General features: G+C 41.1%; 1 protein-coding gene across 1 annotated transcript in view; it reads right to left on the reverse strand.

Moving 5' to 3' along the window:
- Positions 1-27626, reverse strand: part of fat4 (FAT atypical cadherin 4) — a 102814-nt gene that overhangs the window by 43871 nt on the left and 31317 nt on the right. Inside the window, exon 2 of the mRNA XM_083566020.1 lies at positions 7389-7520. Coding sequence (XP_083422146.1) covers positions 7389-7520 — 132 coding nt within the window. The remainder of the gene's footprint in view (positions 1-7388; positions 7521-27626) is intronic.

The raw sequence follows: 27626 nt of genomic DNA on the forward strand, positions 1-27626 counted from the left end.
GCAAAAGTCTAATTAAAATGCTTTGCTAGCTGACTAGTGGATAAAAGCTAAGATTATTAACATTTATTGACTGTTCCTACTGTTCATATGAATAAACCTTAAAGAGAATCCATCAAAAATTCTGTCACGTATTATCTAGCACAAAATTCTCTTGATTTGAGCGTAAAACACATTTTCTGAACGTCACAGATACTTTTTAATCAGCTAGCCCCTTTTGTCACACACTATCTTATAGCATCTAGGTTTCCTGTATCTATTTTTACACCCTTCAGAATTTATTCATCTCAATTACTGAGAGTGCTGAGTGTTTCATTACTTCGGGTGTTGGGTTTAAGTCACTTCGAGAGGGCACGTATGAGCGCATGAGCCCCGTTCAGAATTAGATGTCCGTATTGCGCTAAACAACGCAAGAAACAAAAATGTCTAACAATAAAATCTAGTGAGAAAGCACTCAGGTTTCACTAGCGTAACATTTTATTGCTGTAACAGCAGGGAGCCATCCAATAATCACAGTCGGAGCCTGACAGTAAGTCAGTAAATCCAAGAGATAGGGTCAAAAACAGCAATGAATTTCATTTCTAAAGGCTTGCAACAAGACAGCAAGAAACATTGAGTGTCAGAGGTGATGTAGCTGAGTACCTCTACTGCCTGAACACGGATATTCCGTTATAACAAGGTTCCTTAATGGTCATTATTTTATTTAAAAGCACTTATGAAGTGCTAACCTCCATCTCCGAAGAGTAGCACTTGTTTAACGATTTATGTTGTTTCATATGCTAAACACTAATTGTACAAATTGTACAAAGTTATGGCATTCAAAACATTGTTATTTGTGACTGGGCCTTACACCACATGTTCTCGCAATAACCGTTATTTGACCACCACGTAAATACGTAAATAACAAAGTATAGGATTTGGTGAAATAAAGAAAGAAAACAAGAAAAAAACAAAGAGCGTGTTAAAGAGTGCAAAAAGTAGAACCAGAGCTCGGTAGCAGTCAAAAATGGTGTATGATCTCAGAGGAACTGCCCTGCTCTTTGAACTCGGACTGGTGTTGCATTCCTCCATAAATTTAGCTAATAGATCCCTCGATACCTGCGCTAAGCACAAGCGCTACACATTTGATACTATAGCAAGTCCAAGGAGGAAAAAAAAACCTGCAGACAGACCATGATGGGTCTATTTAAACACGGAAAACAATGGAGGCCCAGACAGCTGGCTCCATGCACGACATGATTCAAAGAACACCACTCACCATGCTCTCAAATATGTTTTTAATTCGAAATAAAGAAGCGACACTAGCCTTGACTTGAGAGAAGTGCTGCTGTATCAATGGTTTTACATTTATTCATTTTATACAAAGCGACTTCTAAAGTGTGGCAGAATCCGTTCCAAGCTTGTGGTTGAGTATTGAGGATTAAAGGTCTGGTTCAAGGGACCAACAAACGCTCCTCTGGCAGTCCAGAGTCTAAAGCTGTCAATTATCTGTAACATTAACACCTGAAGTCCGGTTGCTTTGGGACTTTGTATCTAGAGTAAAAATGAAATGCATGATGTACACCCAAGTGTCCGAAACCACATAACGTTCATAAACAACTGAAAACGGTTTGAGGTGAGCGTGCGATGTTTTAAGGATGCAGTTTGCACAATGCTAAACTGGTGGTTTTATGCTTCACTTACTAGTAAGCTTCATAAGCCTTGTAGCTTTGGTGCAAATTTGAAGAAGCAAACAAACAGACTTTGGGTTGATGAAATGAATACAATTGTGGTGGAGAAAAGATTGTGTACATTCCTTCCTTCCTTTTTTTTTTTTTCTTCTTCACTCAAAACGATTCAGTCTTTCCTGCTCTAGGTCTGGATTACCCATCAACTACCTAGGTGAAAACCCCTCCCTCTGGTAACCAATTAAAACTCTTTAAGTGCCGTGAACTGAGCAGGAGAACGATGGAGGCTTCCGTCTGTCTGACCTCCACTTAAAATGTTGAGAGGTTTTATAGTTCTTTTTGGACTGGACCGCCAGAGCAATTAAGACACGACATGACAGGATGCAGAGGGCATACGGAACTTGAATTAACTTTGAGATGGAGACTTGAAGAAAAGGAGGGAGGAATGGAGTGAGTTGGAGAACGGAGAAAGGAGAGAAGAAATGTATGGGGTATTGGTATATGCAAGTATTCAGGGACGAATGCTGGGTCTTACAGGAAATCCCAGTTTCCTGTAACAAGACCGAACTCCGGTGCTGACAAGCTGTTACAACACAAAGGCTTAATTAAAGCTACTCTAAATGGACACAGACCAAATCTGCAGTATCTGCTTGGGTTTCTCAGAAGACCTCTAGCCTAACTCTTTATTCATCAAAAATGTAAACCATTTCAAAATTTAATTTAAGTATTACATTTTAAAACATAAATAAAAGAAATTCTGTCATCATGAATACAGTGCAAGAGTTTTTCTGCAAGTTTCTTTCTCTCTTTGCTCTACTCAATCTAAAGTGAAATAAGGGAAGAGGGATAAAGAGAAAACTGTGTTTTCATCCTGTCCACACGGTTTCCACATGTTCAATAGTTAAACCTTGGAGATCGTTAGGATGTCTGGATCCTTGTTCCAGTCTGCTGGTCTGTTGTTTCAGAGTTTGGCTCGCTCGTTCCCTTGTAACACATGTGGCTCTTACTGCTAAAGCTCCAGATATTCCTGATTGTATCCATGTTGGCCAAGGCCGGCCTTCCTCTTTGGCAATGGGTCTACACTACAGAACACCTGGGGTGAAATAAAGCCCTCTCTGCTCTGCTGATTGAAACGCTTCTTGAGGTTTCAACAGATGATTCTGATCAGACAAGTGTTTCCCATATTTTAATACAAATGACCATGAATTGATATGTACATCCAAACTGGTTTTGAGGCAAGAAGAATATACTATAACAAAGGTTTACTTGGCACTTACTTGATACTGTCCAGATCTAAACGGACCAAAATGAGAAGAGTTAAAACTCTATCCAGACCCACTTGAACAAAGGACCAAAAACTGTTCAGGCCTTGCCCAGAGCTTCAGACCAACTTCAGAGGATTGTTGTTCATGTTGTTGAACAATAATACTGTTGTTAAATATCTTATTCAAACCCAGCAGAATTTACTGGAGTAGTGCAGTAATACACACAGACCCACCAGTCCCAACCTGAATTAAGCTAAAACCCAAACCAGATCCATCAGCAACAACCTGAATGTGGATATAACCTAAGTAAGCAGAGCAATAACACAGTAAAGAGCCACCACTGCCAACCAGTGCAAGGTAATAACCCACTTCAGAGCCACCACTGCCAACCTATGCAGAACACAACCCACTCCAGAATCACTTATGCCAACCTATGCAGTGCAATAACTCACTCCAGAGCCACCATTGCCAACCTGAGCTAAACTTTAACCCACTCCAGAGCCACCACTGCCAAAGCTAAGCTTTAACCCACTTCAGAGCCACCACTGCCAACCTAAACTGAGCTTTAACCCACTCCAGAGCCACCACTGCTGACCTAAGCTGAGCTATAACCCACTCCAGAGCCACCACTGCCAACCTAAGCTGAGCTATAACCCACTCCAGAGCCACCACTGCCAACCTAAGCTGAGCTTTAACCCACTCCAGAGCCACCACTGCCAACCTAAGCTGAGCTTTAACCCACTCCAGAGCCACTACTGCCAACCTAAGCTGAGCTATAACCCACTCCAGAGCCACCACTGCCAACCTATGCAAAGCAATAACTAACTACAGAGCCAACATTGCTAACTTAAGACAAGATAAAACCTTATCCAGTCCAACCAGTGCCAACTTCAATAGTACTTAATAAATGGTAAACATATAAACCCATTACACTTGTATCCAGTTTCCACTCTACCACTCAAAAAAAATGTCTGAAATACTTTCCTAGACCAAGATGGAAAGGGGAAAAAATGAGTTCATAAACCTGAAAAAAGCTAAAAGACTGAGTAGATCAACCAGACCACTGGAACCCTGTCCAGACTTACACTACAGGTTATATGTATACCTGACTATCACACCCATTTGTGGGACTTCCTGAAATTTTTGTCCCAAAAAAGAGAGCAGACAATTGTCTAGAATGTCTTTGTATGCTGTCGTATACAGTAATGTAGATGGTTGATGTAGAAGTCCTCACTTTAACCATTCTGAACAACCAGCGGGATAAATTGGAATGTAGACTGGAAATGATTCCACATCAACAGCCTGAAGATCCATGAAGCTACTGAGCAACTCAAGATGGATTTCAGGATGGATTGGAACTGTAATTAATCACCATTCTGCTACAATGGCTCAGGACCACAAATTGCATGACCAGTTTTGCATTTAAGTACCTATAATTGCACACCTCAACAATGATTAAACTGTACATTCAGGGCCACCCAGATGAAGATGGGTTTCCCTTTTGAGTCTGGTTCATCTCAAGGTTTCTTCCTCATGCCATCTCAGAGAGTTTTTCCTTGCCACAGTCACCATTTGCTCACTCCTTAGGGATAAGCTTAGAATTATAAGGAACAAACTTATAGGCACTAAACTAGATGTACACTTTTACAACCTCTTTTTAACATGTGAAAAGCTGCTTTGAGAAATCTTTATTGTTAAAAGTGCTCAACATATTTTTTTAATTGAATTTAATTAAATATGGGTGTGTTGGTTACATGCTTTTGGTCATATGCTATATTTGACCATACCTATGGCCATGTCCACACTAATATATTTTTGTTTGAAAACACATGTTGGCCCTCCACTATGTTTTCAGTGAACGAAAATGTTGGTCATTGCCCCGACGTTGCAAAGAGCCAGAAAGTAAATACACAGCAGACAGGAATGACACAGGTCAAAGCGTCTTGTGCAGTACAGGGACGTAAGAGTTTTTCGACGTTAGACGAAAACGAAAAACGCCATGTTTTAATTTATCTGGATCAGTGGAGACGTAGCCTAGGGAGAGATATTATCCAATTTGCATCCTTCTGTACCAACTGGAGGTGATCAAAACTAGTTCCCCATTTAAAAAAAGAGGTCAAAGCAAAACCCATTCTCTGCGGTCCTGAGGAATCCTGCAACCCTTCTAAATTCACCCTATCTTCTCCACCTGGAGTCTGTCTACACCCACTCTAAAAAACCTAAGAATGGCTTATACATTTCTGTGCCAACGTGTGGAGAGCCAGACTTTCAGATATGAGAAATCCTGCAGAAACCAAACACATGTTCCAGTCTGCTTGACTGTTGTTATAGAGCTTGGCTCACTTTTTTCTTACACATGTGGCTTTAGCTGAAAAAGGTTCCAGATCTTTCTGACTGGACTTATGTTTGCCGTTCACGCACACTGGCACTGGTGTGCATTATACTTCCAATCTGAGAACACCTGGAGAGAAAAGGAAACGCTTTTCAGCCCTGTTGTCGGAAAAGTTCTTGTGATTTCACTGATTTGGGAATAGATGAGTGTTTCTCATCTATTAACACAAACAAACATGAAGTGATAGATCACCAAATCAGGGTGTGAAGGAGGGTTTGCATAACGCTTAAGTACTGTAACAGAGCTGCGCAACTGGCTTAATAGTTTCTTACACGTTTCCTGTCTGAGGTGGGAAAGAAGCAGAGGTTTTATAACTTAGAGGAAGAGGAGATGTAAAACAAACTCGAGCAGCCTCGCAGGGACTCATCGGAACACGTCTCAAGTGGCTCGATCGGAACGAAAGGAAAGGAGGGGAAAACGAGTGCGAGACAAGAACCGAGGGACCAACCCAAAAACTCTGACAGGCTGCGCAGCTGTTCCGTGTTGTGCGGCCAAATGTTTCTCGAATGCTAAGCAAACTCGCGGTGAGTTATTGTGTGTTAGTACGGACTACCGTTGTGTAAAAAGTTCTGGAGAAGATTGCACGATGATGTCATTAAAAGAACGTCCGGCTGCCAAAAGCGTGCTCGCTGTATCATTGCAGTATACTGTTACCAACAAACCGTTGCAATAGGAACAATGCGTGCAATTGCGTACACCTGAATGACACCACGCTTTATTATTCATATTACTTGGCATGTACCGTTACCATACAATGGGTTCTACTGTCAGTATGAACAATTCTCTTGACAAGTGGTCAGTCCATGTGGCTCTGTCCCAAACCTCACCATACTTTACTACCTATCTTTTCTACTATCTGTATTATCTATACTACACCCTTAAAATAGCATCATTCTACCTTCATAGGGTTCTTGAGGAGCATGGGAACAGTGTACCTGTTGTATCTACTGCTAATTTGAATATATACAGTATATATATATTTTTTAAGAGGGATGTCTGTGCTTTCCCTCCGTCAGTACACCAATAACAAGATGCGAAGGTTTTCTTATTAGACTGTCGGAGTGTATGCGATTTGTTAACCCACTGTGAGTGAGTGTGAGCGCCATTAAGAAAGAAACTAGGGGGACAGTGAGGTGGTGGTTTAGTGGTTAAGACATTAAACTTTGGATTAGTAAGTCCATATCCCGGCCTCACCATGCTCCCACTCATGGGCCCAGGGCCGTTTCCTGCCTTTTTGGCAAATGGGCGAAATTCCAATTGTCACCCCCCAATGGCTCTGCCCTCCCACCCTAATGCTTCACCCCACACAATAATCATTGCAAAATTGTCTGAATTTAAGTATGTAAATATACACAGTGTATTTTTCCACTGGTGCCCCCCCCATCTGGTTGCACCCTAGGCGACCACCTATGCCTAGAAACGGTTCTGCCTGGGCCCCTTATTGGGCCCTGCTCAGTTGTCTGACCAAAACAAAAGTAAGTCGGTCTGGATAAGGGCGTCTGCCAAGTACTATAGATGTAAATGTAAATGTAGTTGTGTACTATTTGGACAGACTGCCTATTCTTTTCATCCTAAAAAACAGGTGGATGAAAAAATGCACCAGAGAGACATGGAGTGAGAAAGCAGATTTCCATTACCCTTAATTTTTCTTCCTTTATAAAATCATTTTCCCCTCTCAAATACCGTTCCCAGGTCATCAGCCAAATGTACAGTTTCCTTTCCGTCTATAGCGATTTAATTTCATTCAGCTGCGAGACAATGGCATTCTGCAGGGTCCGATCCGATTCCAAACCGCAACACACTCGTGCACACTTTCTCTCTTTCTTTCTTTCTTTCTTGCTCTCTCTTTCTGTATCTCTCTTCTTGCCAGATTTCAACATTCTGTTAATGTTATTCATCACACCCCCAGACCGATCCATTTGAGCGGCGCTCGTCAGGTTACGTCGTCGTAATCAGAGCAGAATTTATCGCACTGAATATCGCTTGGACTTTCAGGTATATTTAGCATAACCGTTCAGGGGCGCCCTTTATTCCAGCTGAATTTTTTTCCCACAAGGAATTTCTTACCTCGTCCGCATCAGTTGCTTTTAGCTGCATTATCCTGAATCCGTCGCCCACATTTTCTTGGACGGTCACGTCTAGGATGTCGGTGGGAAAAACCGGAGGGTTGTCGTTTACATCCTGGAGCGTGATCTCCACCTAAACGGGATGAAAGACGAAGAGAATTGAGTGCCATGTGTTTCAACAGCATTCGGGTTTTAAACTCTTTAGAACACAGGGTAAGCACAGTGTCAACAGCTCATAGAATTCTTCCACCGCATACGAACCCACCACTGTCAGCCTACGCTTGTTCCCCCGACTGCCCGCAGTCCATCGCCAGTAAACACGCTACGATCGAAAGCAAAACAGCCATATTGCTGTTTATTGCTTAAATAAATCTCAAGAGCATGTGTTTAGAAGTTCCCCACATCCACACGCTGCATTAATGGTGTTTGGGATTCAATTTAATTCCCCTTGAGACAGAAACAAAGCCGGAGAGGAGACAAGAAAGACGCATGTTTTTTTTGTAGTTGAACGCAGACCCTCTGACGACTCTTAGTATATAATGGTTCATAGACATCCATTATAATATTTATTTTCTATTGTAGGGATTCTGAAAAGCTATATTTTTCAATTTTGCTTGAACAAATTGATATTGTATTATGACTAATTATCAATTAGAGGTTATCATACAGTCATAACATTATTGTTAAGGAGAATGGTTTGGATTAAGAAAAAAAAAAAGAATTAAATGGAAGAAACGAAGCAAGTCTGACGTTTATAAAGCACTGAAAAAGGAGACTCCGTTCCCTAATAAATAAATAAATAAATAGATTCTGACTTTTACAAATCACTAACATTAGAGATGCCATTCCATTAGCAAAAAAACCCCGAATAAATAAATAAACAAATTGATAAACAAATACTTAAGCAAATTTCTTTCATAAATCTTATATACGACATATGGGAAAAAAAGTCTGTGGACACGTGAGCACAAGATTGGTATTTTGCCCCATTTGCTCTTATAACAACCTCCCCTCTTCTGGGAAGATGTTCCACTAGATTTTGTGAAGGTTTGTGCTCATTCAGCCAGAGGTGAGGAGGCCTGGGGTGCGGTCGGTGTTCCAATTAATCCCAAAGGTGTTTTGTACAAGGGGGCATTTCCATGCTGGTCTCCTAGTTCAAGTGAAGGAAAAAGGAAAATTTCATGCTGCCACATTCAAAGACATCTGACACAGTTGTGTGTTTCAATTTGTTGGTAACTTTTTTGCGGACCGGTTTAATGTCAGACAATATTTTCACGGACCGGCCTTTAAGGTGTGGCGGATAAATACAACAAAATAAAATGATACGACCGACATAAAAACCGGCATTTCCTAAATATAATAATAAACATGAATCCACTGTGGGGTTTTTTGTTCATTTTTCTCGCTTGGGGGTTTCAATTTAGCGGTAATGTATTATGTGTTAGCGGCCGGAGCAGCCCCTTTAAGAAGGTAGAGGATGGAGGTAAGACATGTGACCGAGGCATCATGACATGCATCAAGAGTGAGTCATAGACAGATGTGGCAGAGAGAATCCGGTCATTTTCCAAAATAACTCATCGTTCAGAATCAGATAATAAATCAAACGGAAATAATGTAAGTTATGAGGTCTTTCTGTGCGGCCCGGGAACCAACTGACCCGGGGGTTGGAACCACTGTATTAGTACATATAGTGTATCAATGCTAATCTTTTTTATATCTGAACTCTTATCACGGTTGGTGCAGTAAATAATTAATCATCTCCTCCTGACCAAGAATCAGAATTAAGCTTGTTCCTTGGTGTATATAAATATTAATAATAAGATTAAGATAAAAAAAAAGAAGAGAAAAGATATAGCATCTCTCATTTTTCCCTTGATGTGTAAATAATGTTGCTTCTGTTCTTTTCTCTTTGCGCGGATAATGAAGAGGAGCGATGCGGCCGTGATAAATAATTACAGCCGCAGATTTACCCGCAAACCCTTGGGAAAAGGGGGATCAAAGGCGGTTGGGTTGAAAAAGAAAGGAAGTCGAAAAAGGACAGAAATGCTTGAGGGGGAATGAGGGTTAATGTGTGTATGTGGAGTGGAGTGAATGAAAGTGTGTGTGTGTGTGTGTGTGTGTGTGTGTGTGTGTGTGTGTGTGTGTGTGTGTGTGTGTGTGTGTGTGTGTGTGTGTGTGTGTGTGTGTGTGCGAGTCCTGAATCATTGATAGTCGTTGAATAATACACTCAGTCAGTGTTAAAGAGCTGCGGGAATTCAGAAATCCGATCCTCCCTTTGCGAAAAGTGATGTGTCTCACCTGGGTGAAGCCTCGACCTTTCACCTCACCTCACAACAGCTACCGTAAATAGCGTCTATGTGTGTGTGTGTATGTGTGTGAGGGTGTGTGTGTTAAACTGATGTTCTTGACTTACACATACCTGAACACTATCTGACCATCAACAGAAGTAGCCTCTGACACACACACACACACACACACACACACACACACACACACACAAACACACACACACACACACACACACACACACACATACGCAGCTTTGATGGAATAGCAGATGAAACCAGGGGAAAAGGAGCACAATAAAAATATGCATAATTCTCCAGAGGGAAAGAAACAGGAACATGAACCAAAACCTAAATATGCAGAAGAAGCAGAGCAGAAAGCAGGAACAGAACCATCGCTTAGAAGTAAAGAATAAACAATAAAAAAAATAGTTGAAAAGAAAACCTACATATACAAACAATAATCAGAATAAAAACCAAATAATCAACGTTCAAAAAAAAAAAAAAAAAAAGAATCCAATGCTGATGCAGAAGAACCAGAAACGAAAACAAACTGAAAACCGGATAGATACAAGAAAAAAAAAATTCATTTGCATTGAAAGTGACATTGATTTTCTTTATAATTGTGTCTCTTTATTTTGTCTTTATTTTCAAAACTATTTAAGAATATTTTTTTTTTTTATATATTGAAGAGACTTTATTGATGTTAGTGTTTCCGCATTTTACACAGAAGAGGAGGAATCAGAACAAAAGCAAGAAAAAAACAGAAAACAAGCACAGATTCTGGGTAAAAAAATTAAATAAATAAACACTAGAAAAAAAAGAATAGCAGAACTGGTTCAAAAAGCAAAATCTAAGTATGAGGACAAAAATAAGAACAAGCGTAAAATGAAGGCAGAGGAAGAATCTGTATGAAAAAAGCGAAAAAGGAAAAAATCTTCAAAAACATCAACAGTAAAACTACGAAGGTATCACCATCATTACCAGCACCACCAGCACAACCACATCCATTGTAAACCCCATCACTACCACCATCACCAGCCCTTACCACAACCATTATCACCGCCATCACCACTACTGCCACCGAGCACCCCATCACTACCACCACCACCACTATCTACACTATTACCACAACCACCAGCACCAACATCACTACCACCAGCACAACCACATCCACTGTCACCACCATTTATACCTCCATCACCAGCCTCTACTACAACTATTTTCACCACTACGGCCAAGCACCCCTATCACTACCATCAACACCATCACCACCACCACCAGCAATATCACCAGAACCAACATTACTACTCCAAACCAGCCGGCACCACCATCACCACCAGTACCACAACCACCAGCACAACCATCACCACAAACACAATCACCACCAAAACCACCACCACTACCACAAACACTATCACCACCAGCATTACCACCAGCACCACCAATACATCCACCAGCAACACCATTACCACAAACACTATCGCCACCAAAACCACCACTACTACCACAACCATTAGCACCACAACCTTTACTATCACAACCATCAGCACCACCATCACCACAAACACTGTCACCACAAAAAATCCCCACCACTACCACACACACTAACACCACCACTACCACAACCACCAGCACCACCACCATTACTATCACAACCACCAGCACCACCATCACCACAAACACTGTCACCACAAAAATCCCCACCATCACCACTAACACTAACACCACAACTTCCTCAAAAACCATGACCACCACAACAACCACCATCACCACCAGCATAAACATCACTACCACCACCATAATAATCAGCACCACCATCACTACCATCATCATCACTACCAGCACCAGGTCTACTCCTTCTTGTTCCTAATTTGTACACCAGACCCTTCAAATACACTTCAGGCAGGAAGGAAGCTATTTAAGAAAAAAACTATTTCCACATTTGACCTTGCTGTGACCTTGAACCTCTTTGGACCGTTTCCAATATTAAATCGGAAATCTCTGTATCTCCTGATGATAATTCCATATATGTAAATTCTGCCTTGTTCCCTGAGATAATGCAGTTGAGCGAGAGAAAACAAGAAAGATTCAGACTTGGAATTAGGCCGAGAATAAGAAATAAACTTGACAAAAAAGAAGACGGAAAATAACGCAATGATGATGAAGATGATGATGATAAACATGGATGTGAACAAGAACCAGAATCAGGACGAGATGGACAACTGTGTTAGTGGAAAAAGAACGTTAGGAGTGTGCTACAGTGTACTGGATTGCTTGAAATCAAAAATCCGGATGTGTGTGTGTGTGTGTGTGTGTGGGGGGGGGGGGGGGGGTATGAGGGTGTGTGTGTATATAAGAAAGGATTTTGTAGTCTGTTCAGTGCAACTCATTTTCTAAAACTTTCCTCGATTTACAAAGTCCACCTACACTATAATCTCTCTCTTTTTCTCCCTTTTCTTTCTTTTGCTGTCATTCTTTCACTCTTTTGTGTATGCAGTAGATTTAGGAGGTCATTACACTAGAAGTCTAAGCACAGATTCCTTATCCTACACACACACACACACACACACACACACACACACACACACACACACACACACCCACTCTTTCTCTCAGTATGGACCCGAATTGGAAATTTCTCAGGGTGGAAACGAGCTCCACGGGGGGATGTGGAGACCTTCCAGGATCAGTAAAATAGGAGACACTAAGGACACAAACACACACATATGCACACACACACACACACACAAACCCTTTTAAGGTCCAGATGTATATATATATATATATATATATATATATATATATATATATATATATATATATATATATATAGTATATAATACACACTAAATAGTCAAATGTTTGTGGACACCTGACCATTAGAATGATATGTGCTTTTTGAACATCCTCAATTGCTCTTTTAATCACCTCTTCTGGAAAGATGTTCCACAAGATTGTGTGAGATGTATTCAGCCACAAGCATGGCAGTAAAGTGATATAGGTGAGGTGGGGAGACCCGGGGTGCGGTCAGCATTCACATTCATCCCAAAGGTGTTTTAAAGCAAACCATGTAAAGCATATCTTCATGAAGCACAGGGGCAGGGTCTTGCTGGATCAGGTTTGGGTCTCCTAGTTCCAGTGAAGTTTGGAAAAGAACCACATATGGTTTTAAAAGTCGGGCGTCCCAATACTTTTGTCTATAAATTGTACAATAATAACTTATCTGTCCAACAACTCTTCATTTTAGATAGTCTATACCTTAGTGAGCATACATTTAAATCTTTTTGCCTGTGTGTGTGTGTGTGTGTGTGTGTGTGTGTGTGTGTGTGTGTGTGTGTGTGTCCATATGTGTGTGTGTGTGTGTGTGTGTGTGTGTGTGTGTGTGTGTGTGTGTGTGCGCTCGCACATGATTAAAAGTCTAACCATGGCTGAAACTTTGTGTGTGTGTGTGTGTGTGTGTGTGTGTGTGTGTGTGTGTGTGTGTGTGTGTGTGTGTGTGTGAACCCCCTCCCATTACGCCCCCTGCTGAGCACCTCAATGAGAAAAGCCCAAAACAGTGACAATAAGACACAATAAATGTGTGTGTGTGTGTGAGAGAGAGAGAGAGAGAGAGAGAGAGAGAGAGAGAGAGAGAGAGAGAGAGAAAGAGAGAGAATGAGAGGGATCGGCTAACTGTGTGTGTGTGTGTGTGTGTGTGTGTGTGTGTTGTGTGTGTGTGTGTGTATGTGAATAAGACCTCAGCGGTTGGTACATAATCGCTAATTTTTGTGCACAGCGGCTCCCAGAACTCCCTGACTGCTAAAGTGTCTAGGATGGAGATTAAACAGGACACAATGGCGCACACACACACACACACACACACACACACACACAGGCAGAAACGGACCAAACCAAACCCCAACCGAGCGAAATTACAAACTTCTCGTTATACACCATAAACATGTAAGCGCTACCTCGCAATCCCTGCGTGCATGCATGTTTTTTTTTACACTTTTCCTCCTTTTTCTTTCTTTTTTTTTTTACACAATTCCTGGTTGCCCTGATCTCTCCAGCCAACATTCCGACCGCAAACACAAGGAAATCCAGTTTTAGAGTTTGCTCGAACACCACTGCAAAGCTTAAATGTTCTCCTGACGCTGGAGAAATAAAGCCGAAGAAACTTTGCCTCAGCTTTGGCGTCAGCATTAGCGTTTCAACGAGGACCTAAAATCGGAGGCCGAACCGGAATGGGAGCAGGGAACGCTAAACGCGTGGCACTCGTTTATATCAAATCTTCATGGAGCACGAACGCGAACGGATTTGGGTTTGAAACGTTGCTTCAAATCATAAAACTCCACTTGGTTATCCCTGATCCATAGAACCACCCCTCCCTCGCTTTTTTTTTTTTTTTTTTGTTCGTTCTTGTCTTTCCTCCATCTGCGCGTGTCGTTTGGAGAGGAGCAGGAAGCGTCTGGCCGGCTGCGGGCCGAGTAGAGCGGAGCAGAAACGCTAATGCGTTTAACATGAGGTGGCATAAAGCATATTTCTGCCAAAGAGCACGGCTCTAACAGACCTGCTCCCCTTTACTGAGGCTATTCATGGAGAAGAGAACGCAAGAGAAAAGAAATGGGGAAAGAAATTGTAAGAGACGGATGGAGGAAGTGACTGGAAGCGTATATGAATAATAGGAAAAAAAAACACACGCACAACACCGCAATTTAGGATGCTTTCACGTCCGCTTGTTTCCTGAAGCGCCCCGGGACCCTTCTGATCCGATGTAAAAAGCGTATGTGAAATTCAAGACATACTGTGAAGGAGATAAGTTTTTTCGTACAAGTCTTTGCGAGTCTTTACAAGACTAAAACGTATGTTGAAATGACTGATAAAAAAAAAAAAACCCACACAAAAAATAAATCGCCCAAGATAGCAAAAACACATTGCGCTTTAGGACGCTTTTAAGAATACCTTGTTTCCCTGAGCATTTGGGATTCTGTTTTGCTCCAGGGTTATCCAAATTTATGATGTGGTCCAAACCCGATCCAAACTTGTGTCAAACGCGAACCAGAATGGAGGAAAAATACATTTGGAAAAAAAAAAATACGCTCCGGGGAATCAATCATCATATGCGTATAGGGGGAAAAAAGCGTGTTTATCTGATGATGTGTGTCTTTATAAAGTGTGTGTCTGTATCATCAGAAGACTTCCGTCATTATACAGAGATTTCATGCTTGTCCTTTTGGCAGGGAAAACAGTGCCTTCGCGTTCGACAACTTCTGGCACAACTTACGCTGGCGAGATTAAAAGGATTACCGCTTGCACGAATAATACGATTAACACTGGTAAAGCGGCTGCTGCTGAAATAGAAACCGCAATTCCCAGCACTGGAACGACCCAACTCTGGCATCGTGGTGGTGTGCCGGATACTAGTCTGGAAGGACTAATGTTGGAAGAACTACCAGTTTAAAAGACTTGAACATCATTTAAATGTAATGCTTGGACTATCATAGAAAGAGTCAACATTTGAAGTGCCAATATTTAAACATTTATCACTCGGAAGTCCAAAACTAGCATGCAATGTTCCAGTGAAAGAAACGGCTAACACCTAAATAAGTAACACTTGAAGATCTAAAACAAGGTCTGAATTTGGAAAAAACAGTACATATACAGGACATATAAAACCAGAGGTGGATGAAGTACACACAACGTATTAAAGTAGAGATCATAGTACTTTGGATACTCAAGTGCATTTGAAGGCAAATACTTTTGTACTTTCAAGTTTAAAGACTTGAGTAAAAGTACAAAAGTATTTACCTTCAAATGCACTTAAGTATCCAAAATACTATGATTTATTATGGCTGTAATGTTCCTATTGTTTTTTTTTTCTTTGCTTAATCAACTCAAGTTTATGTGAAATGACTCTAATGTTACTCTCAACACACTAATAGAATGATATTACGGGTAATGTGGCAAGTTAGAATCAGAAGTTTCTTCCATCATTTATTCCTCTCAAAGTGTTCTCCTTGCTGTTGTGGATCAGCAGATACCACCAACCGCCAATCAAAACAAGTTTAAATCAGGGCGTCCTCTACCCTGATTGGAGGCTTGCTAAGTGTTTGACCAGTTACGTGGTTATTCGCGTGTAAATAAAATGGAACGACTGATTTCGCGAAATGTAGTTGAGTTACACAGTAAGATATTTGACTTTGAAATGTAGTGTCTCCCAAATGGAAATACTTCAGTAAAGTACAGATACACAAAAAATCCACGTAAATACTGTAACGGATTACATTTACTTTTCATAAAACAGGAACATCGGAAGGAGTATAGAATTTTAAGGTTTTTCAACAAGAATTTTAACAATTATATGTTCAACACTACCTTCTTCAATAATGAAAGATCTAACAATTGAAGTTAAAACCATTTAAGAAAGACTAACATTGTAAGACACAGCACTGGAGAATATCCTGTAGCCCTCAAAGGTTTAACTCTTAGTCCCTGACAAGGGTCAGTCTTTGAAGGTTTAACAATGAGCCGATAAGGACTACCAGGTTTCAGGGTCCAACACTTGAATATCTAACACTTGAAGTGGAATATTTGAAGGAAGATTAACATTGAAAGATGTTGGTGCCCCACTGGAAAATTTTAAACCTGGAAAGTTGGACACTTTTACTGCATTTGAAGGTACAACAATTAAAAAACACTTGAAGTTCAACGCCTGAAAGATGAAGTACACTGAAAGGTGCACTATTAGAAGTTCTGAGACATAATCTAGAATGAACAATTCAAGGTGCAACAACTGAAAGTCAAACACCGTTAGAACTTGTACATTTGAAGTATCAAACCTCTAAGTTCAAACCCTAAAAGTCATTTGAAGGTACAAACCTAGAAGATCAAACACTGGAAAAACGAATACATTTGAAGTAACAATCCTGGAAGTTCAAACCCTTAAAGTTGAACTTTATTTGAAGGTACAAACCTAGAAGATCAAACACGGGAAGAACCAATAAATTTAAAGTAACAATCTTTACAGATCAAACCCTGGAAGTTGAACTCCATTTTAAGGTACAGACCTCGAAGGTCAAACACTTCAAGATGAGGAACACTGAAAGATGCGGTTTTGGACGACCTGAAAAATAACCTAGGATTAGAAAGTCTTACACTTTCCAGCACAAGGGGCAGAACTAGAAGGTAAAACACTGGAAGGACTATGACAAAAATAACTATGCTACCATAGTTGTTGGTCAAACAAGGAAAGGATGCTGGAAGGGTACAAGTCATTCAACACTATAACATCTACATCCAATCCAAACGAAACTTATTATTGCTTTAAATCTAAAATGAGGTGGAGAATTGAAGACTCAATTTCAATACATCTAAACCTACAACTAACATTTCAACATTGAAAAATGACTTTTAGCAGAAAGCATGATGTTCCTGTTTCAACGCCCGACTACATAATCTGCCATGCAGTTGTGACGCTCAGTCTTCAAAGTACTTTTTCCAAAATATAAAGCAACTGGCTGTTGATAAATAAGTACAGAGGAAGCCATTGTGTGTGGTAACTGCTAGCTTTGATCTCCAGAAATCTCTAGTCTTTATGTTTCTCTATAGATGGATTACTGGGTTAGATCTCAAGACAATGATTAGCTAAATCAGTGCTTAGATTTACTTAAGCTTGCCACTTCACGGTCGCTGGTTTGTTTCACTTTTAATTGTTTCCAACAACTAAAACCAACCACTTTGGGGAGAAAAAAAAAAAGATCTCTATTGTGATGCAATTTGAGTCACGTTCACTTAAGATGCTCTGTCTCTGTCTATCCCAGGCTGGGTATAGTGTTCTCTCTCAGACTGTGTGTAATGTTCTCTTGTTTCCTCTTCCACCCTCCCTCTCACGCTCTCTAAGGCTGGGTGTATTCTTAAGTGTACGCTTCAGTAGAACTCAATAGCAGAGGAGCATTGGGTCTAAATGGGGAGAGCCCTGCTGAATGTGAATGATCGCTGCTCATAAACCCATCACAAAGGCGCTCGAAGCAGCACCAAGGAACAGTCACACAGATACTTTAGGTACCAGACAAGTCGGGTATCGGGGTCTCTGTGTTTTCGAGGTCACATGAGGTGCCATGTTGATGAGGTGTCAGGGAATTCTGTCCAACCTAGAAATCGGCCCAATTGGAAGACCATCTTCTTTTTTTTATCCAAATTTGATCATTTCGGATTTCTACAGCCGTTCAGCCAGGGTCGGCCGTACAAACTCTACAGCGAGTTTATAGTCATTTGTTTTTGCAAATTCAAGTGTGTGTAAATTAGGTTGGACCACAGTTTCTGAGCAACTGATTCACACTGTTGGAATACCTTGTTAGCCCTAGCAACATTTGCTGTCTGTGTAGCTCCGTCATGCTACAGTGTCCGCTTTTTCAAACTCCTGACATGTTAAGAGGGTCAACTTTTGCTTAAACAATGTAAAAACCCTACATGTTCATGCCAAAAATGCCCCTCATCCAAATAATAGTAGGTTATATAGAATGTAGCATAAAGCTACGCCGTTGCATATGTTGCAGACTCGCTAGCCATCTTACTCTCTCTCTTGCTTAGGGGTCAGCTCTAAGGTGAAAAGGTGATGATTTATACCGCTGAGAGGTGACGGACTGGAAGTTGCCAGCGTCCCAAAGGTCGCGCCCTTGCCAAGTCATTAGTTAGCTAAGCTGTAATGCTGCTCTGACATCTTGTTTTTGTGTCCTCTCGCTCTCTTTCTCCTCCTCCTCTTACTGGAGACGAGCATAGAAAGAGGGATAAGTGCGAGATGAATGACTCCAGTGTTTGGTGCCATTGTTGTACGGGAGAGAAAGCCGAGTGTCTTCTTGTGCTTATTGTTTCCTGTTTGCCACCTAAATGGGATCAAGTCTCCAACTGCTAGTAATGCTAGTGAAGCAACCAAGCTGAAGTAAACAAAATGACTTGGCTGAGTAAAGATGTTTTGGAGCCTATGAATGGTTTTTACAGATGGTAAAGGTCATTACGGGATGTCAACGTTTATGATTTAAAAACTGAGCTGCAATATGTTATGGGAGCGTCGCTGCCTCGCAGCTCCACTGTGCCCGGGTTTTTCCTGAGCTTTGGTTACTTTGTTTGTGTGGAGTTTTGCATGTTCTTTTTGTGTCTGAATGGTTTCCTTTGGGTTCTCGGGTTTCCTCGAAAATCCCTTGGTGAAATCATATGGACCCAAAGTGGTATTTATGTTAATCTATAAAACTATCTGGTTAAAGCTAGCTAGCTAGTGTAGCTCTTGAAGTGCTTATGAGACATAGCTTAGACTATTGTGACTATTTATTCAAAATTTGTGAGCAGTTCAATGAGTGAAATAGGTGGGGGTGGTAGATAGGAAATACAGTAATCCCACGTTTATTTCGTGTTCCAAAACCACCTACGATAAACAGAAAACCGCGATAATCAGACGCCACCCCAAAAATGCTATAAACCGGAGGCGAGGGATTACTGTAGTACAATAGGGAAAGTGCTACGTGAGGTCAACCATTAGATGTGTCTGTTTTCAGGAGTGATTTCCTAACACCTGGCTCTAAAGGAGGGTTTTTTTTCCTATGTAAAAGGCAGTACATGGACAGACAAGTTAGACAACGGCTGTGCAAGTCCACACTATCAACCCTAGCCTGACTCGCTCTCTCTCTCTGTCTCTTGAGCATGACGCTAAAATCTATCCCCCAGACAGAGAAAGTGGCTGTAATGTACACAGATCAAATCTCACCATTCACATCGACACAAACACAATATAAAAACACACGCCCGTGTACGATACATCAGTTACGCCGTAATGTAAACAGAGCCGGAGTGTGGAAGTGCTGTTTGGGCTGTAGCGGTCAGAGGGAAGCGGTCGTTTACTGGAGACGCAAAAACATGTTGACTTTGCGATGTGCGTAGATTGGCGAACACAAAGAGCTGAGGACGGAGGGAGATAAACAACGTCCCATCGAGAGAGATGGAGAGACAAAGACATGGAAACCACGATTGCAGAAACAGAAGTATGGTGTCCGTGATACATGAGATATGCACGTATATGAAGGGGGCAGCATCTGAAGTTTTAAATACATCAGGATGGACAGAAAGGCAGAGGAACGTAAGGCAGAACCAGAGAAGGAATAAGTTTAAGAAAAATTGAAATGGAGAAGTGTGTCTTTTTCTTCATCTGCGTGTTATCAATCAGCAGCGGTTGAGCGTTTCATACTGAGCGCACACACATATACAGAAAACTCACAGTATCATACACTTGATCCACTGCGTGACAGAACCAATCATCACCTCAGCCACCACTATACCCCTTCCTGTCTCGATGCTCTTGTTCTCATACTTGCACAAGTTTTTATAGAATCCCAGGCATACACACACACATACTTCCTTACACACTCTTAAAGGTCAGATTTTCAGTCATGTTTCTGAAAACACCTTTTGTTTTGGAATATGTGGTCTGTACTTGCCGCTAAATGTCATTACGATGTCATTTAAGTTACACAAAAGCATTTTTTTCATCATTTACCAACATATCTGAGGTAAATGTTGACCTTCCTAATACGTTTGACTTGTTTTCACTGTAGCTCTGCCTTCAGAGGTTTTGGGACATTTGACTTTTTCCAACCATATGTGCTTCTTTTTCAAATTGTTACCACAAAATCGAAGACACACGGTTGTATGGTTGTACAGTCTTTGAATGCGGTAATATGACACTTTCTCTTAACGAGAATGTATAGTGTTGAGAAACTAGAGAGTTGTATACATGAGTTATTAGTTTAGGATCTTGAGAACCAGTGTTTGTGTCTTTAGTAAGCACATTGTTTAATTTTAGTCTTACTAGTGATAATGATAGGAGTATAATCAAAAAGAAGTGGGAAGACGTGGGCAGATTATGTAAATCTCCACATGGACGGAACCAGATTTAAACATGGGAACCATGGGAAGAGTGGCTCTCAGGTACCACTCTTGCAGTTAAAAAAAAGTCAACCTGAATCCAACTTTCAAGCATTCATGACATATGTGGATGTTTCCCTTTACTTGAATAGAAGATCCAAACCTGTTCCAGCATTACAATACCCCTGTGCACAAAGCCAGCTCCATGCAGATCTGCTTTACATGGGTTGAAGAGGAAGATCTCCTGCTATAACATCTTTAGGTTGAATGAGAACACTGACTGCAAACCAGGCCGCCTCACATTACCTACATCAGTACCTGACTTTACTGTCACCCTCATTGCAGAATATCACACAAATCTCCAGAAAATCTAGTAGAACCTCTTTCCAGAATAGTGGAGATTATTCTAACAGCAAGTGAGAACTAAATATGGAATAGGGTGCTCAAAAACACATACCAATCTTGTGCTGAGGTCTCCACAAACTTGTGTCCATATAGTGTATATTCTTAGCCTCCATGATTAGCTAGTTTATAAATATAGCTCTATGCTAACTCTCTTCTTGCACTGGAGCAGATGAAAACGCACACACTTGCCCAGAGGAAATGTTTAAACGTACAAACACGCAGTTCCAAACATATAACCACAAACAAACACGGTATGTAATGGAGTGTCACACACATCACGCTAACACATGCTTTATCTGTGTGTCACGCACAAACACACTAACAGTCTTCCCTCAAAGAGATACTTATAAACACACAAACACACTGACATGCACGGTTGAAAGATATAAATCAGTTGCATAGATAAGTAAACACGGTAATCTTTCTCCCTTTTTTATGTCTAGTTCGGTCTTATTCATCCTTCACTCTAGAAGTGTTTGTCTGAGCACAAGCCTTTTACTTGAGTCCACTAATATCGTGTTTTTTTTTTTTTTTATATATATACATTTCGGTTTTCCAAGGTGGCCATCTTGGGTGACTATAACAGTTTGCATACGCTATTTTGTCTCCTGAGCATTGCAAAATTCAAAGGTGGAAAATGAAACCTAAATATAAAGCTCTAACCACTTTCATAACACGTTTACAATGTCACGAAAAAGCATTTAAACCACAAATGTATCTATATTACAATCTATATTTGCATATTCGACCAACAAACTTAAGCAACCTAAGATTTCATCGACTCTTTCCAATCATCGTGAAGGAATTTTGCCCACACCGGTATCTCAGTGGTGTTCCAGTTCCTGAGGGAAAAGCCTTCTTTATCTCCAGATGCAGCAAAGCATCCTCACAGCATTATAATACCACCACCACCAGGTTTCACTTTTTCTATGGTTTTCTTACAGTACTGTGCTAGCTCAGCTTTCAAGTGTAATGACTTATGTGTATCATGTCGTCCATTTTACACATCTAAAGGACATTTATACTGTCAAGACATTATAAAGAATTTTAGGACAATCGATACGAATCGAACATGTTTTTACTAACAGGCTACAGGTAAAGTCAGAGAGGAATCATGTGTATTAAGTGATCATTTATAAATATTTATTGATGATATTAATGAAATTATTGTAATATCTCATGCTGGAATATAAATATAAACGATCGCATGTCAGGAGTGGACAATGTGCGAACACAATGTTTGACTCAAGAATTCTCACACGGGATTGTGATTACTACTGCGGATAGATTTTCAGCTTCAGCATGTCTGGGGGGGTGTGTGGGGGGGGCGAGGCAAAAAAAAATGAACAGCTGTGTTTAATAAACTGAATTAAAGGCATAGAATAATGTATACGTTTTGTCTATACACACACCCGTGAGCGCGCACACACACACACACACACACACACACACACACACTCACACTCACAAGATAGATTGATGAGATCGATGTAGCACTGACGACTTAGTAATTGAGTTATTAACAGCTGTAATAGTCATTACCACTCTTTCCCTCGTTCTCTCATAAAAAAAATTCCATCTCTTTATACATTTCTTTTTCTCTAAATCTCTCTCTCTCTCTCTCTCTCTCTCTCTCTCTCTCTCTCTCTCTGATGTTCTTGACATGCGATTTTCTCTCTCTGTCTCATTTTGGTTTTCAATTTAAAATTTTCAAATAAATGTAAGTCTGCTTTATTGGCAAAAATTGTACATTTGTTTTGCCAAACAATTGCAGTCGGGCTGCATACAATAAATGACAAGGAATGTTTCCAAAGAAAAAAAAAAGTAAGATGTATTCGAGAATTAAATAAAAGGAAAATATAGTGTATAAAATAGGAAATAAAATAAATTAAAAACAAATATTTCACAACAGGACCAGGTCATCTGCATTAAGCAAAGATTGGATTTGTTATTCATGTAGAGTGAGACCAGTGTCTATAGACTGCCAGTTCATTGATATAAATGGTAAAAAATGTTGGGCCTAAGCTACAACCCTGTATCACTCCACACTTCTGGGAAAGATATCTTGTACTTTTTGTGCTGAGTGTACAGTGTACATTTATTTGATTTTCTATGGCACTTTCCATACGTTTTTCTCTCACTCTCTCTCTTCTCTCTCTCTCTCTCTCTCTCTCTCTCTCTCTCTCTCTCTCTCTCTCTCTCTCTCTCGCTCTCTTTCTCTCTCTCTGTGTCTGTCTTTGTCTCATTTTAATCCTCTCTCTTTTTCTCTCACTCTTGCTCCCTCTCACTCTCTCTTTGATGCACTCATCATTCTTTCTTTGTCTAATTTTCTGTCTCTGTCTCTCTCTATCTGTCTATTTGTCTTACTGCACTCATATACTCACCCTCTACACATAGGATTCGTTTTTCAGTCAGACTTCCTTATTCTTCCATCAACACACACAGACAGACAGACGCACACACGCACGCACACACGCACGCACGCACACACACACACACACACACACACACACACACACACACACACACACACACACACACACAGGTAAATAGAAAGAAGAAAAGAAGAAAAAGCCATCTGTTGTTGCTTTTGGCCTGATGACTGGCAAGTGACAAAAAAGTTCTACTTTCCATAAAGGGCCTCTCGCCCTCTCTCTCTCTCTCCCATTCTTTCTCTCTCTCTCTCTCTCTCTCTCTCTCTCTCTCTCTCTCTCTCTCTCTCTCTCTCTCTCTCTTTCTGTCTCTTACTCTCTTATTCTTTTTTGTCTGTGTTTCTCTGTATGGCTATGCCTTTCTCACTTGCGCTCTCTCTCTCTTTTTCTCTCGGTGTTATTGAACTCTGGATTGGAAGGTCACAATATCAAATCCTAGCAACCGCTAGGCTGCCAATGCTGGGCCCTTGAGCAAGGCCCTTAATCCTCAACTGCTCAGTTGTAAGTCGCACTGGATAAGGGCGTCTGCCAAATGTCATAAATGTAAATGCAAATGTAAAATGTTCTGTAATCATGTCCTGACCTTATGAAACGAATGACCTTCCCCACCACCCCATCAAACACACACACACACACACACACACACACACACACACACACACACACACACACACACACACACCCATATAGTCAACAAGGCCATGTGATTGGTTCTGGGAAAACCAGTGGCGATCTCATACACACACATATATATACACACAGTTGTGTAAACACACACAGGGAGACAGGAGGAAACCTCACCGTTAATCAGGAGAAGCCGATCCTGAAATTACAGGCTGCTCAACGATATGCTTGTTTTTCCCCCCGCAAAACACACACACACACACACACACACACACACACACACACATACACACATTCTACATACACGCTCTACACACACATTCTACACAAATGCTCGCTGCATATACACGCACATTCCCAACACAGATTCTACACATACGCCCTCTCTACATACATTCTACACACACGCTCTTTACACACACACACTCTCTTTACACACACACGCTCTAAACACACGCACTACACACGCTCTACACACAACCTCTCTATACACACGCCCTCTCTACATACATTCTACACACACGCTCTTTACACACACACTCTCTACACACACGTTCTTTACACACACATTCTACACACACGCCCTCTCTACACACATGCGCTCTACACTCACATTCTACACACGCGCTCTCTATACACACATTCTACACACACGCCCTCTCTACACACATGCGCTCTACACTCACATTCTACACACGCGCTCTCTACACACACAGTCTACACACGCGCTCTCTATACACACATTCTACACACACGCCCTCTCTACACACGCCCTCTCTACACACATGCGCTCTACACTGACATTCTACACGCCCTCTCGCCCTCACGCCCTCTCTACACACACAGTCTACACACGCGCTCTCTACACACACAGTCTACACACGCGCTCTCTATACACACATTCTACAAACACGCCCTCTCTACACACATGCGCTCTACACTCACAATTTACACACGTGCTTTTTACACACACAGTCTACACACGCGCTCTCTATACACACATTCTACACACACGCCCTCTCTACACACATGCCTCTACACTCACATTCTACACACGCCCTCTCTATACACACATTCTACACACACGCTCTTTACACACACATTATACACACGCTCTCTACACACACATTCTACACACGCGCTATCTACACACACATTCTACACACACATTGTACACATGCCCTCTCTACATACATTCTACACACATGCTCTCTACACACGTGTTCTACACACACGCTCTACACACGCCCTCTCTACACCCATCCTACACACGCGCTCTCTCCATACACACATTCTACACACACGCTCTTTACAGACACATTATACACACGCTCTCTCTACACACATTCTACACACGTGCTCTCAACATACACAGTCTACAGACACACTCTCCACACGCCCTCTCTACACCCATCCTACACACGTGCTCTCTACACACACAGTCTACAGACACGCTCTACACACGCCCTCTCTACACCCATCCTACACACGCGCTCTCTCCACACACCCTTTCTACACACACGCTCTATAAACTTGCTCTACGCACACATTCCCCACACACATTTTACACACGTGCTCTACAGACACATTATAGACACACTCTTTATACACACGTCCTCTACACACACATGCTACACATGCATTCTATACATTTGCTCTACACACACATTCCCCGCACGCATTCTCCACACACACACACACACACACACACACACACACACACACACACACACACACACACACATTCGACACACCCGCTCACATTGTTATTTTTTTTTTTCCCACGAGACAAAAACAAATGACTCAATTAAACCGCCGTTGCTGCTAATTAGAGATGAGAGGACGTCCATGTTTGGACAGATTTGTCCACTGGCGCTGCTTTTATTTCAAGCTCAGTCAAATATTGCAATCAGTTTAGGGGAAGACCATGCTAAAGTTAGCAGCCTATCACACACACACACACACACACACACACACACACACACACACACACACACACACACACACACACACACACACACACACACACACACACACACACACTGTCGCTCAAACTTTCTGTCTGCCTTAGCTTCACTCTCACTCACTCTTCGTCTGTGTGTCTTTCTCACTCTTTTTTTTCCGTCTTTCTCTGTCTGACTGTATTTCTTTTTCACTGTCTGTCTTTCTGTCTCTCTCTCTTTCACTTTCTTTGTCTGGTTCTTTGTCTGTCTCTGTCTATGCGCCTTTCTCCGATTCTCTCTTCTTCTGCCTGCCTCTCTATCTCTCTCATATTGTCTCTCTCTCTCTTTCTCACTGTTTGTCTATCTCGCTTTTAATCTGTCTCTATCTGTCTCGTTTTTTCTTTCTGTCCATCCTCTTCTCTCTTTCTTCCACTGTCTCTGTGTCTGTCTCTCCTGCTCTTCCATTGTTTGTCTGTCTTTTCTTGCTCTTTCTCTCCTTGTCTGCTCTCTGTCTCATCTCTTTCTCGCTTATGCGCTCTGTATCTATGTGTCTTTCTCTGACGCTCTCTTTATTTGCCTGTCTCTATATCTCCGGCTCATAGTCTCTCTCTCTCTCTCTCTCTCTCTCTCTCTCTCTCTCTCTCTCTCTCTCTCTCACTCTCTCTTATTGTCACTGTCTCTACCTGTCTGTCTTTCCTTTTCATTCTTCTTGTTTGTCCTCTTCTCTCTCTCTCTTTCTCTCTCTGTCTCTCTTTCTCTCTTCCACTACTGTTTTTTGCATTGTCTTTCTCAGTCTCAGTCTAGCTGTCTTGCTCTCTCTGTCTCTCTTTATCTTTCACTCTCTCTTTCTCCCTCTCTCTCTCTCATGCTCTCTTCATCTGCCTGTCTCTGTTGTTCTTTATCTCCATGTCTGTCTTCCGTTTGGCTCTTTACATTTCTCTGTTTTTCTTTTTATATATATATATATATATATATATATATATATATATATATATATATATATATATATATATATATATATATATATATTCATATATATATATCTGTACATCTTACTCATTAATTCTGTTATTCTCTAGGAAACAGACAGGGAATGAGGTTTGCTTAAGTATGACTATATCTGCTTTTTCTCCTAAGAAACAATCTATTTTGTTTTCAGGATCGCATATAATTTGGTTAACATTTTTTTTTTTCAATTGAAAAATATGAAAGTATACGACGAAAACAAAGCAAAATAAACAGTGATTTACTGTATTAGAGAGTAAATAATGCAGAACCGCTAATGATCTCTAAATGACTCCTAATCACCGCAGCCAGACTGCCATTATTACGTCTGCATCAGTTATGTAATAATAGAACACACACACACACACACACACACACACACACGTAATCACACCTTGCCATCGCTCTATTAAGTGGCGGCGTGGCGGCTTTATGCTGTGGTGTTTGACAAAACTTCGGACGCTGAGAGTGAACACAACACGCACTCTCTCTCACGCTATACACACACACACACACACACACACACACACACACACACACACACACACACACACATCAAGGGTGCAGATTCCAGTCAAGGAAGCTCACAGTGGAAAGAGCAGATAACATGAGGATAAACACAAAACCATTAGAGACTGGCGACTGACCA

This window comes from Silurus aristotelis (assembly GCF_946808225.1).
Source record: "Silurus aristotelis genome assembly, chromosome: 17".
NCBI lineage: Eukaryota > Metazoa > Chordata > Actinopteri > Siluriformes > Siluridae > Silurus > Silurus aristotelis.